Source organism: Rhipicephalus microplus, chromosome 6 (assembly GCF_043290135.1).
Source record: "Rhipicephalus microplus isolate Deutch F79 chromosome 6, USDA_Rmic, whole genome shotgun sequence".
Classification (NCBI taxonomy): domain Eukaryota; kingdom Metazoa; phylum Arthropoda; class Arachnida; order Ixodida; family Ixodidae; genus Rhipicephalus; species Rhipicephalus microplus.
Genome location: NC_134705.1, coordinates 202,609,455 through 202,624,373, shown reverse-complemented (window position 1 = coordinate 202,624,373; position 14,919 = coordinate 202,609,455). Strand labels below are relative to the sequence as shown.

At 42.8% G+C, this 14,919-nt stretch overlaps 1 protein-coding gene across 3 annotated transcripts in view; it reads right to left on the bottom strand.

Annotated features, from left to right (window-relative positions):
• The window catches only part of LOC119166935 (L-asparaginase), a 40,155-nt gene extending 29,304 nt beyond the window's left edge, over positions 1 to 10,851 (bottom strand). Inside the window, exons 1-4 of one of the 3 annotated variants that reach the window (XR_012884415.1) lie at positions 9,409 to 10,837; positions 8,667 to 8,784; positions 5,692 to 5,803; positions 2,900 to 3,025 (exon numbers count right to left, since the gene is read on the bottom strand). Coding sequence is in view for 2 of the 3 variants with exons in the window: in XM_075867627.1 (XP_075723742.1) it covers positions 2,900 to 3,025; positions 5,692 to 5,803; positions 8,667 to 8,784; positions 9,409 to 9,697 (645 nt within the window). In the remaining variant the exon portion in view is untranslated. Of the gene's footprint in view, positions 1 to 2,899; positions 3,026 to 5,691; positions 5,804 to 8,666; positions 8,785 to 9,408 lie in introns of all 3 variants that reach the window. The other 2 variants (XM_075867627.1, XM_037418325.2) reach the window with 2 other exon arrangements.
• Between the last annotated feature and the right edge of the window lie 4,068 nt (positions 10,852 to 14,919).

Here is a 14,919-nt window from a genome sequence, read left to right as displayed (position 1 = left end):
AGCTTGACAAGTAACTCTCATGTCTACTTTTCTGTCACTCAAACAGTGTCCCTAAAGAGCCGTGCCATGACAGGAGCTATGTCAGTCTGTCATGAAGGGTGAAAGAAAATGAGCAGGGGTCAGAGCCAGTCACATCTACATGCTATATATTCAGTGGCCGACTGCAAAAACTTTTGCAACATGTAAGGGCCCGTGCCTCAATACACTTGTAGATATGGCTGGACTCAAAATGCAAACAAGTGCGTAAGAAACAAGTGTCATTGTGGCAGCATTACTTATTTGTGAATTAAGGCTGATTAGTTCAAAAGAGTGCTCTTAGATTCGATGGTATGCAATGCCTTGAGCTGCAAGGGCCAGAAGCTGCAGACAGTACCACACTCGTTATTGGGCTAGTTGGTACATCACTTCAGAAAAACATATCCAGCCAATAAAATAACGAACACAGGAAACGAAGCCGCTTTCCTGTCTCCTTCTTCCTTTCCTGTGTTCATTATTTCCTTGGCTGGATATTTTTTTCCGATACAGTACCACATCTTGAAAACTATTGGGTACTATATGGAACTATAGTGGGTAATATATCGCTGAACTTCTAGCAAACGTGTTAAAACAGTAGCCCTTTGGAGCCACAAGGCAATTCCAAGTAGCGACACTAATGATTTGTGGGACAAGCACCTTATCTGTGTTGCTGCCAGCATAAAAATAAGAAGATGAGAGACAGTTTAAAGTTCTGTGGTATGCCTCACAGATTACTCAAATGCACAGCTGCAGTGATGCACAGCAACGCAGCAGTCACAAGCAAGCAGTGTGCAACTCCCTTCTTTCAGGAAAATAAAAAAAGAAAGTGTTGTCTCATGACATTTGTGATGTATGCCGGCCTCCAATTAGCAGCTGCTCTGGCATGCAATTCATGCTGCTGGAGGAGAACTTGCCTGCATCACATACTTTTTAAATTATCATTTTCTCCAGCCAGAACGCATAGTGAACTCCGTCAGGTTGATCGTTATTGTCCTTTTTTTTTTTTTGTCCCAGAAAGAATCCGTGAAGGGTCGCATCGTAACACTAGGACAATGAAAGGAATTCTTGACACAGTATGTGTGTGTCACTTCTGTGCTGCAATGAAGCACGTCTTCTATGAAAGTGCATTCGAAATTACAATTATTTTTTTGTTTTGTTTTTTTCTGTTTTTATAAGAGCGAAGGTGTTTTTGTGGACCCTGCACCAATGCAGCCCTGGCTTCATTGAAACATTCGCATGACCAGTGACAAGGAGCCTGGGAAACGTTATCATCCGCAGAGAGGAAATGAAGGGTGACTGAAATTGTCACCGATTCAGCCCAGTGGAATGCTATACACAACCACAGTGGAACACCATGCACAGCAGCAGTGTTTGCAGCACTGCTTACGTTCCAGCGCTGCCACAAATGAGCACATGGTCGCATGGGATCCACATGGCTTACTATGAAGAACAAGGAACCAACAAAAAAATCCTTAGTGAAACTTTGACAAAACTTAGGAGCAAAGTGGTACAATGCCTGGCAAAAGGGACGGCAGCTTTCATGTCACGGAAGTGGCTTTTAGCTGGCAGCAACTAGGAGGATGTGCTTTGCCTGTGAATACCATCACGTGGCATCACTCCACAGGGCTGCCGTTTCCTCGCATTTACACCAACATGGGGATCAGGAATTTGTGGCAATCCCGACCATTTGATGTGGCAATCCCGACCATTTGACAACACAGTACCATTTGATGTACTTAGCATAGCAGACCAGCATCTTTGATCACATTAAGCAATCCAAACTTACCTGAGTACCATTTGTTGCACGTGCCGTTAACTTGAAAACTTGCACAATTACAAGATTTTAACGGTTCCAATCACCTCAAATTAATGCATTTTTACTCTGTACCTACTGCTGTTAAGGCATAGGGCGGCAACAAACAGATGACAAGTAAAAAATAAAGAAAGCCTTTTGCACACACATGTGCTAAGATACGAGAATAACTAATGTTATTTATAGAAAACGTAATGATGTTGTTAAACAAACAGATCTTCAAAATATTCAGCATACAAACTTGTTATTTAGGAGCAACTTCACAACACAGATAACAATTATTTGACACTCTGGGCTAATAAGTTGTTAAGGGCTGACATGGCTCGTGAAGATTTGTTTGCCCTAATTTATGACAGAAACTAATGAAACTAAATATACCTGCGCAGCTTTTCATGCCGACTACAAATATTCAATAATCTTTTTTGCAGGCCAACTACTCTACAAGAAGACAAAGCTGCCTCTTTATTGTTTCCAGAGACAATAGGAAAAAAGCACTCAAGAGAGAGTGCATATTATGAGACAACCAGATAGATATGCAATACGTACAACGCTGCAATTTTCAGATCAATTCTGAAATGTTTTAGTTTCAGCTCGTACTTGTCAGATATGTAGATCTAAGTTGTGGCTAAAATACCAATTTTACGAGACTTCAATTATGCTTTACGTGCGAAAGAATAGCTGCAGGTTTCAATAACATTAGCAAAACATGCTTTTTTTTAAATTAACGAGTTTTAGTGCTTACAAGCCATGTTTACCCTCTCCTTGTGATTTAGGAAAACACAAGCTGTAAAAAGAATTTGATCTGAAGTTATAGGTTGTAATTTTTTATCACAGTGAGTGGATAAGTAGTCCACTTTGAATAGGCTCTTACACCTATGCGACAGTGAAATACCTGGGTGCAACAGTCTAAGAAAGTAGCAGATCTAATCCAGATCTTCAAAACGCAGCAGATATCATCCTAAAGTACTCTTAATTTTTGAATTGCTATGGTACAGAGCAATGGCACTGAAAAAGAGCTTGCAATTTCCTGGAGCAGACATGTAGAATTAAAATGTGTTGCAAGGAACTTGCCTGTGAACCTGTGATGATGACAGACTTGCCAAGGTTCTCAAGCATGAAGGATAGGGCAGACGCTGTGTAAGCCATCGTGTCAGTTCCATGCAACACAACAAAGCCGTCGAACTGTTCGTAACATGCCTGTGGGAATTGGAGAAAAAAAAAATAACCGTAATACACGAAAGTGAATTGTGTCCTCGCAGAGGTACTTGAGCATTCATTGTGCATTGTCTTAACACAAGGGTGAAGGAATCAATGCTGCAGTAATAAATTGCAACGTCACACCAAGAATGGCATGCACCTCGATACATGCAGTGCACACCTCAAACAGAAAACATTCACGAAATGAGCATACACAGAACCAGCGCGGACAAACAACTGTGCACATTGCTTAAACAGAGTGAAAGACGCACTAAATGAACCCACATATATACACAGAATGAGCGTGAACAACGGTCACAATTCTTACTTCTTGGGTGAGCAGCGCGCTTCTTTCGTATATGCAGCTTCGGCAAAATGACGTTCGTGCTCTCTTTAACTACTGTAACTTCAAAGCAAACTTGTGATTGAAGCACAAGAGGTAGAAATTGCCCGAATTACAAGATAAGCACACGCACAAGCGAGCCATTATTCTAGAGAACATTTATACGCACTTTGACCCCGCTATGTAAAGAGGCGCGCACACACCGACGCGCAGGATGGCGCGGCACGACGACCTCTAGAATGTGTGCACCCAATGCGCACCCGTTGTGCCATCTCGCTACTGATGATGGCAATGCGCTGAAGTTTCCGAGCTCTGAGGACCGCCAGCTGTACATGGTGTATATAAATGGCTCACCATTAACATGCTGGAGAAGCTTCTTTCTGTGGCATAGTGGTCAGCGCCGTGCGCTGTGGAACTTCTTTTTCTTTTTTAAACCAGTTACTAAATATTTCACAAAGTTATATCCATGACGAAAATACATCACGCAGCTGTGGTGGACCCCGGCATAAAACACTTACGTGCCAAAAAAAAAAAAAAAATGACAGGCAAATACTGTCACTACAAGTGCCCCAAACCTTGAAGCAGGTAGGCAAAGCAGCCTTTCTGCATAGCAGACCTGCTTGTCTCTGCATAGCTTTGATGGGAATTTCCGCAAATTGATATTTTCTCAATTTAAAGCAATTTACAAATTATCTTAAAAGGTCACTGTCCTTTTTTCACTGGCATAACAAAAAAAAGTGATCGCACTCAAAGCACGCTTCTATTAGCTGAACATTAGCTGTTTGTCAAAAAAATGTCTCACCATAGATGAGTACACAGTCGCAAAAAAACCTTACATGTATGCTCGTTAAAGTGAACATTGCCCACTTTCCTGGTCCCAAAGTGATACATACTTTATTGAACAATTGGTCTTTGCAGAAATACTTGCATGGCACAGATGTGAACATATGAAAATTTTTGTCGAGGCATCTACACAGTAGCTTTAAACGATGTACAACATCGGTTGCAGCGTGGTCTTGAGCAGTTGAGTGTGAAGTCGGAAGGTAAACCCCGACCCATAGCACAGAATTTCAATCCAAGAGGAGTAAGAACACCCATTACTCTGCATTCAATCGATAAACCCCATATTGAAGCCAAGGGCACTCTTCAAAACCCTGTGAGCAGTTTTGGGATCTTACAGATCATAATTTAATATACTGACTAATCCGTTGTGTGATTACTTCACTGCTTTTGCAAAGAACAAAATCACATAAAAGACTAGTACGAGAAAAAAGCACACATATGGACACACAGGCACTACTTCCAACAAATTTATTGTTTCAACACCGAAGCTACTTACAGCACCCCCTAATCTGGCCACATCAGAGTGCATTATTTTGAAACCACTAAGGGATGGCGCTTTAAAAATGGCATAGTCGCACCCAGGAAATAAAAATATTTCTTTGTCAGAGCAATGAACGGCATGCTTATACAAATTTCCCCACCTGCTCGATCTCTTGTGCCTCAGTCAGCTGATTCCTATTTTTGTTAACGATTCTGCATGTGTACAACAACAGAATGCCACACTTCTTACTATGTATTGCTAAAAAACCACCAGCCCAGTTCTTGACAATGTAACAGTGCTCACATAAACAAATGTTAAGGCGATGACTGATTTGCCCAACATGGCTCAAATAAACGGAGAGCTACAACAGCTGTGCTTCAGTGCAAAAGTAATGACACAATGATGGTCACATGTAAGTCTGCATCCCAGAGATCATTTGGATTCATTGTCCATTGCTTGATAAAAATGATTTGTGAATGCTTTCTTGTTGTTTCTTTTGGTGCTGATATGGTCATATCCCCCTGGTTTGGTTCGTTTATCATGTAGTCTCTTTCTTGTTAGTTATTCACATGTAGCTAGCAGAATGTTGCGAATCAGTATCTATGCATCATCTTTCAGCATTAACAAATTTGCCTAATCTGATATTCACCATATTAAAAGCACTAAGCCCAATGCAAGAAGTTTGAAAGACTGCGAAACAACATAAATAAAAAACCAACTCTACCAAAAAATAGCAAAAAATGTTGAGATACCAATCAGAACGAGCATCAAATTTTTTTTTGATGCTCATTTTTCAGCATTGTCAGCCCTAAAAGGAGGGCTGACAATGCTGAACTGTGGCACATCAACCAGGTTTGTCAAAGTAATGCACCACTGCATTTCTTATCATCTTATCAGAATTAATACATCTTATCATCAGAATTTAATCATGTTTCTGTAAACAAAGATTTGTCACTCAACACGAGCGTGGTGTCAAAAACCAACAGTGACGAGACTCACCCGAATATCAAGTGCAATACGGATCCAGTCGTCCATGGTGGCATTGGACGAATCAAGCAGTGGGTCGTACTCATAGATGGTGTACACGACACGATTGGGATCCCCTGTACAACTGAAGAAACCAAAACAAGTGTTTCCTCTCAATAAAATGGCAACTGGTTTAAACATAAACGCTGTACAACTTGCAAGTCAATTTTCAAAGGCCACAAAGGCCGTGCTTATAGAAATATTTTTAAGTTTTGATCCTAAAGCTGATTGATTTGTACCTGCCTTCAGAGTGGCTGTTTTAAACCTTCAAGTGTGTTACGTGAAAAATGTTTAAACAAGATAAAAGTTAATTACCAATATTATCCATTATATGCCCGTCACACCAGCAGTCATAACATCTGATCCTACCATAAGAAAGAAAAATGACTTGGCGGTACTGTAGGTGAATATAAAGGCTCTGTTATGAACTACGACCTTTGTAATATCTTATATATTAAATGTTGTATAGTCAAAAAACTAAAAAAATTTCATATTTTCAGGTGGTTACATTTAAACTGAAATATTTCAGATATTTTTATTATCCTAGTTCACTGCACAGGCTAATGTCTAAGAAAGAATCATAGAAAGCATGATTGAAAAATATTCCTTAAATGTCACAAGCTTTGCACAAAGAAAAACATCTGAAAGTGAACTTTCCAAAAAGCAAGAATTATTCTTGCAAAACATAATGTTGGCTTGAGGGTCGTCATCAAAAAGACCAATCCTTTTGAATAAGACCATGTCAAGACATAATTTTCTTGGTTTTATGATTACAAATGTCTTTACATTCTTATAATATCCAAAATAAAAAATCTGCTCCTTGAAAAAAGTACGCCATTTTAAAGTGTGGCGACATACCTTAAGTCGAACTCTCCACTAACCATCCGAGCCTTGCAGGAAAGCACTTACCAGGCAGTATGGAGTAGACAAGAGTCGAGTAGCTCACGCAGTATATGCATTTCAGCACTAACCAAACACACCTAAGCCTTGCCCGAGTCGCAGAATGTGAATATATTCTTACTACTTATCTGTTTCAAGCTATGTGCTTTGAACAAGATTACATAGGTCTGTTTACATGGTTAGTTGTATATACTAGTATGCTATAGTTCGTAAAATGTGTCTGACACCAAATTCAAGGATAGACGAAAATGCTTCCAGGTGAGAAAAATCACAGTTGAGTGCCGACAAATCGCTGACAAAGGTTCCTTGTGAACAAAGCCTCCATGGTGGGGCCAGAATATATATTTTTTTTTCATTTCAGCGATTTGCTGGCACTTTTTATTTCCTGCCAAGGTGTCTTGCAGCAACACAGGAAAAAGTCTGGCTCACAAGTGATACGTTTTGCAATAGAGGCATGTATATACACAGTCCGAAAGTAAGCTTCTGTCACGTAAATCTTGCTCATACACAAAGAACATGGAATGCAATTTTCAAACAGGTTAGTAGATAGGGCTGGCAAAGCTGACCAACAGAAAAATTCCAACAGAGTTCCCTTTCTCTCTCTTGCAACGCGAAACTTCTTGCAATCAGGTGCCCCAGTAGATAAAACGTGATGGTGTGAGCTGTTGATAGATAAGAGTGTCATTTCACTTTCAACTGTGAGATGAGGTATGCTTATCTCCCAAGAATCTGTTCTAATAAACATAAAAGAAAATGCCAACCACCCCAGTACAGTTAAGCGCTTATCAAGAGCTGCACAGGACAGATGAACCAGCAAAAGCGTGAAGCAACCATAAAGAAACCTGGGATTGCCTTATCACGAGCTGCAAAGTCTTACGCGCGTCCTTTACTTGCTGCTTGACCATAGGAGTTTCTTATTGCGCTCCCAGAGTGTGCTCCAAGAATCAAGTTGTATTGTAGCGGTGGTAGGTACTCAGTTGTGTTAATAAAAATAAGCAATTGTCTTTATTTTTCCCAACCAAAAGGGGGAAGGGGCCCCACACCAAAAGCTACATAACTGTAGCTTGAGTGCAACTGAGGCCCAACAGCAATACATTCATGCGACATACATGGCAGAGAAACTAAGCACAGTCACCTAGCAAAATTGAATACACTGCACATAACGGTGTAAGGTTTGATGAAATAAATAAATAAAAAATATAACTATGCAAGTTGCAAGAAAAAAAAATGAAGTACTACTCTGCCGGTATTCAATACACACATAAACAAGAAACCTTAGACAATTGCACCTTACAAAATGTCTTTTGTGTTCTTTGATTGTTATGGTGAGTACGGGACTGTATCTTTCATATTTGTTCAGAATCGTTGGCAGGAAAAATTGGGGAGTGTGACTTCCACAGTTCATTCTCATACGAGAAAGCTTATTTTTCCTGGCACTAATTTTTAGTTCCTCAGTGTCCTCACAGTATGCACAAACATTTTGCAGCTGCCCAGGAATGATCTCCTTATCAAACGACAAATATAGAGGGACTCCCCAATAATGATGAGCTACATCATGATACCTCAAGTTTAAAACTTGTTGAACACAAGGTGACAGCTCTTTTGGTGTTAAAATAAGAATCCCTAAACACCACAGGTTCTTCTGATAGAAAGTATTTTTTTTTTTTTTATGAGAAATCTAGAGACATGTGAACAATGCAGTGCATTAGCGCTCCACTGTTTATATTTGCTTCCATCACACTTTTGCCTTTGCGGCAATAAAATGATGCTACAATCGTTCCTGATGGTATCATTGATGACTGTTTTATTATCAGCCAGCTTATAACCACTCAAAAAGAAAGGCAAAGAGCGGAGTATGTACGTGCTGTGCTGTTCGCACCTTTTTATCCCGATACATGTATAATTTAATTATCCTGCTTTACACGTGGATAACAGCATACGACGTTCAATCTGCAATGGGATGTGCCAGCCACACATGTGACCTAGATATGTTCCCCAGTATATAAGTACGCGCATGACAGCATGACTGTTAAGGTCACGCAACTTACGGCAGCACCAAGGGCGGCTTGTTTGGGTCCGTGAACCGTGTGCTTGAATACTCAGCATCATGCAATTGAGGAAAGGTGCGCAGCCGATTCTCCATTACCTGAGGCATTGGCCGCAGAACTGCAAGAAGAGATATGAAATAAAGCTACACTGTTGCATCGGTTATCAGGACATACTATAATCTACTTGGAAATATCTACTTAGAAATTGCCTATCACAAGGGCAACAAACAAAATAGAATCCACAATACCGTAACAGGAGAAAGTATATTAACATGGAGATGATGTGGCAATTTAATACAGAATGTGAACTAACAGAACAAAATTTCGGATATGTTAAGAAACATCAGTATTTGGTCTTCTGTTTTTGAAAAAACTAATTCCCCCCTCACACCCCCCCCCCCAAAAAAAAAATTGATTATTTTAATGGCAACAGAAGCGCGGGTAATGAGCACACCGATGTCACACGGGCACTTTCGATATGGTGGCTTGCTTTCGATCGTGATCAGGGCCGATTCCGATTCGGCTCGATCCGGGTCACTGCCAGATGGTATATTTTAATAGCGATTTGGCTGACGCCAGCGCTAAACACGATTCTGATTAGTTTGGACCAATTAAGACCGGTGACCAGATAGTGATAAAAAAATTCGATCCGCACAGGCCCCGATCGCGATCGAGCCCGATTCGTATCGAGTTTCTTTAACGTGATTGGATCCATTGGCGGAGCCAATGATCGAACCCTTACCTCCTCCTTCGCAGTCTCGAACCATGCCAATTGTGCCACCGCTGTAGAGCACCAGCACTTTAGACTCATTGCAGTGCGACGACGGCTCCTGGCTGACAAGGCAATCGCTCGTCTTGCGCAGCACTTTAGGTGCGTACGAGGTATCCAGGAGGTTGCGAGAAGAGCGCCTGTCTTGCCGCGACGGGCTTCTTTCACTGTACCCGTTCGTGCGAGCTTCCATAGCTGGGCTCGACGATCGGGACAGGCTGTCGCTGGAACGCGGCTCTTGCTCCGCATCCGACGACATCATGCCGTACGCGATCAAGCTTTCAGCACGCAGTACTTTCGTGCTGAAAAACCGGCAGCGGAGCCCGGCGCCCCGGCCACAGAACCAACAGAACACCTGCGCCTCCTCTGATGAAAGGGGATTGGGGAAATGGTTGCTAAAACGTCATTACGTCACTGCCAGAATAAAGCCGTGCCTGTCGGTGCCTGCCTAATATAGCTGCCGCCATCTTACTACAGGAAAGATTACTCCGCTCTATGGTATAGAGGCTAGAAAAATTCTAGCCTCTATATCTATGGAGGGCGAGCCTTCTTAGAGTAGAACAGGAAAGGTTTCCTTCCTCCGTGGAGTAGAATAATTCAGAGAACTAGGCTAGTCGGTACGTATTAATAATAAGAGATACAGGAAGGCTTCTCGATTTGGCCGCACTTTCTGCACTAGTTCAAGAGTGCTGCACTTTGGCCATGGAGGAAGGAAAAACTACTAGCACTGACTAGTTTTCCCGCGACTTGTCGTCTCGCTAGGTAAATGATCTGGCCACAGAACACCTATGCACTCGATCTGACCGCTGCACCGAAACCGCTAGTGTCGTGCTGCATTAATACTAGACGAGGCACTGCAGTAGAGCAACTGGCGCGGCATTTGCACGACACTTTCTTGAACAATAGGTGTTCTGGGCGTGAACTGCGTGCAGAAAGTGCAGTAAAAAGAAGGAATTCAGGACACCACAAGCCATAACAGCTGAAGAAGCTCACAACGGTGAAAAAGAAAGAAGGCACGAACTTATCTGTGCATGCCCATGCAATATACAAGCCAATCAATCTGTTCTGGGCGTGAACTGCGTGCAGAAAGTGCAGTCAAAAGAAGGAATTCAGGACACCACAAGCCATAACAGCTGAAGAAGCTCACAATGGTGAAAAAGAAAGAAGGCACGAACTTATCTGCGCATGCCTATGCTATATACAAGCCAATCAACCTGCGGTCGTGGTGCTCTACGTGAAACATAACTTTAAGGCATTTGATTTCATCTGTAAGAAAGTTTATCGATGGTAGGATCATGCAGTATTTACCGGTATTATCGATCGACTTGCCATATATGACTCAATCATCAGACGCGTTTTCAAATTCCTATGCTGGTACAAAACAGTGCATTGATTGAATTTCGGAGTGTACAGCTTACACTCTCGACAATGTAATATATATATGTAATATAATGTAATATAAAATAATGACAATGTAATATAATATATATATATATATATATATATACACACACGGAGGAAGGAAGGAAAAGGTAAGGAGAGGCCCTGACGTCACTCGTTGTAAAGCCGCGATGAAGCCGGAAGTCGGCCATATTGAGTAGGCAAATTTTCCTCTCTTGTTTACATATGAATGCGAAGCAGAAGGCGCGACTCCCTCTCCGGCTCGGAAAGCACGTGGGCTGCGCAGCGCGTGTGTCGTGACGATCCGAAACTAATGGAACTGGGCTCATCACTCAGAGCCAGCGGGACACCTTCAGCGAAATCGCTTCGTCCGAGTAATAACAAAGAGTAACAGCTCGCTGACAACGAAGCAACTACGAAAGAACGCGCGCTAGATGCACTGACAACGGCGAGTGCTTTCACGTCATTAATTCAGCAACTGTACAGACAACACGATCGGTCGTGCGCCTTCTACGGTTGCATTCCGCCACGCGACTGACGCAGCGTCCTGCCACTGTGTCCGTGTTCCGCGTGAAACTCACCTGCGTCAGCATTCTGCGATCGTGGTGACTTTGAGCACGGTGCTAGTGACAGTTGAACGAGGTTGCTGTTACGTTGAGATTACATGCAATGCTGGTGGAGAGTGTACCAAGCGGAACAGAAAAGGTGTTTTAATACGCACATGCAAGTTGTTACTGTACACACACAACACGAAACTACGTATGTGCACATGGTCCTCACGGCGTCTTGCTGGGCCCAACAGCGTCGTCCGTTGTCACAAGCAGGAGCACTGCTCAACCGTCACTGACCTGCAAGGCGTTCGTCGTCATTCAGCTTCGTCATGGTGCCCAACGCCATTTCGCCGAACACTAACTGCTTCATCCGCCACACGACACATGGATATGCATTTGTTCTACGCACTGTTGAAACCCCGTGATGGACAAAGAGATTTGTAAACGTTGCTAAGAGTACAGTAACTGCCAGGAGAACACTGCTTAACTAATAACGCGGCGCAGAGCACGGATATTGTCCGCCACTGCTCAGCACGAGACCTGGGGAGGCACACATTCCGCCGCCAGCCGCGGCCGCTCACTGCTAGACCATAGAGAAATAAAAAAGGTCTTCTTCTTTCTCTATGGCTAGACCAGCTTCACTGCGCAACACGTAACCATAACAACGCCGCCATTGTGCCTACTGAATATGGCCGCCATGATGTCATTTCCGCCACATTTTTTACGCCCTGCGCCGGCTAGGCATGCCCTCTCCTTACCTTTTTCCTTCCTCCGTGATATATATATATATATATATATATATATATATATATATATATATATATATATATATATATATATATATATATATATATATATATATATATATATATATATATATATATATATATATATATATATATATGATACAGCTTGCGCTTCGGATATAAACAAACCCCGTCATATATGTTTGCCGATACAGGGAAAACGACCGATACGATTACTGCTAGTACGAATTTCAGGGTGATACGAATTTTTCAGTGCTCCTGGCTGCCCGGGCCCATCCTTCACTGTAATGTGAATTTGCCAACAGTTTTTCACCCTGCGACGTTTGATCGCTACCGCGCAAGTTCGAACGGATGATGCCTGCGCTGCCGCGGACGTCAACACGCGTCGCTGTGCCCATATATTACACCGTGCTGCCAGTTTTTCAGTATCGGCCATCAGCAGGGCATGACATCCTCGTGCATGCGAATCTTCCCTGATATGTGCCTTCGCGGTCTTTTTTAATTGTTTAGAACCCGAAGCGTCATAGCGAGTAAAAAATTAACATATCGAGGGGGTGCCCCCCCCCCAAAAAAAAAAAAAAATTAGAGAGTTTTAGTACTGCGTACGTGGCGGCGTTGCGTACGTAAGGACACCACGTTCTGCGTAGTGCGCATGCGCAGACCGCAACGCGCACGTATCGCGTTACGTGCGCGGTTGCTACGTACGCACGCATGAGATGCGTGCGTGCGTACGTATGAGGTGATCGCGCCGCTCTCGAACAAGTTCGCTACAGCGCGAGACTTCGTTTTGCAAAATGGCGGCATTGAAGGCAAGCACCGACCGGCTCTGTGGCTTAAAACATGGCCATAATCTGGCTATAACACTTGGATTGGCTCACAATGGCTGTCAACAACACGTGCTTCTATTTTGATCTACCAGATGGCGCAACACGCTTCACGCTCTAGGGTGCCTTGATGCCCGCGCGCTCCGCTGCGGGGGCGCGCGCATCGAGGCACTCTACACGCTCGTTCGTTCCCTTCTGATCAATGAAAAGATTAGAAGGAAGGGAGCTCAGTGGCTGGCAGAAGTACATAAAAAAGATAGAAAGGCAGCTGCGAAATTTTGGAACCATCTAAACTCCCTAAGAAATGAGACGAGCCTAGAGCAGAACTTTATAACTACAGCTCAAGGTGCTAGGCTACAAGGGGACAAAGCTATTGAATATATAAGAACAAGGGTGACAGAAAAATTTCAACAAAGAAGTACTTTATGCACCACAATAGACAAAGACGAATCGAGTGGTGCAATGGCTCCATTTTCACAACAAGAGTGGGAAAGGGCTGAGAAAAGGGTTCCTAGTAGTACATCAACAGGCCCAGATGGCATTCCAATTAGGCTGATAAAAACATTAGGTCCGAAGTCTAAGCAGGCTTTGAGAGAGACAGTGAGTACAATAATAATCGATGGCGAAGTTCCCGATGGATGGAAACTTAGCAAGATGAGCATGATCTATAAAGGAAAGGGGGACAAAGCTGACATAAACAACTACCGTCCTATAACAGTGACATCAGTGGTCTACAGACTGGCGATGCAGATTATAAAGGAAAGACTGCAGGCGTGGATAGAGGATGAGGGGGTGCTGGGGGAACTGCAGAATGGGTTTCGGAAACACAGGAGGTTGGAAGACAATCTGTTCTCACTGACGCAGTGCATCGAAATAGCAGAAAAAGAACACAGGCCCCTGTGGCTAGCATTTTTGGATATCAAGGGAGCGTACGATAGTGTGGTTCAAGAGGAATTGTGGGGAATACTGGACACACTAGGCGTGGAACATGTAGTCACTAATCTTTTAAAGGGTGTCTATAAAGGTAACAAGGTAGTTATAAAGTGGGAAAAAGAGGTATCCAAGCCTGCAGAGGTAAAACGGGGGCTTAGGCAGGGGTGCCCCCTGTCACCCTTATTATTCATGATGTACCTACAAGGATTAGAGGCAAAATTAGAGGGAAGTGGACTGGGCTTCAACCTCTCTTTAGTCAAACAAGGAAAACTTATTGATCAGGCACTACCAGCATTAATGTACGCAGATGATATAGTGCTAATGGCCAACAACAACGAAGATTTGCAGAGATTGATGGACATCTGCGGTAATGAGGGAGATAGGTTAGATTTTAGATTCAGTAGGGAAAAATCAGCAGTCATGATTTTCAATGACAACGAAGGTAGTGAGCTTAGAATACAGGAGGTCACGCTAGAGATAACAGATAAATACAAATATCTGGGCGTATGGATAAGTAATGGGACCGAGTATCTGAGGGAACACGAAATATACGTGACGACTAAAGGTAACAGAAATGCAGCAGTCATGAAAAATAGGGCACTGTGGAATTACAATAGGTATGATGTTGTGAGAGGAATATGGAAAGGGGTCATGGTTCCTGGGCTGACGTTCAGCAATGCGGTCTTGTGCGTGAGATCAGAAGTTCAAGCAAGATTAGAAATTAAGCAACGTGGAATAGGTAGGCTTGCTTTAGGAGCTCACGGGAATACACCAAATCCGGGAGTACAAGGTGATATGGGATGGACATCATTAGAGGGCAGGGAAGCTAGCAGCAAGATAAAATTTGAGAAGCGATTGAGAGAGATGGGGGAAGAGCGTTGGGCTAAGAAGGTTTTCAGCTACTTGTACATGAAGAATGTCGATACAAAATGGAGGAAGCGAACCAGGAAGTTGACTGGTAAATACTTAGAAAACAGCAGGTGGCCAAACCAAAAAGAACTATCGGTT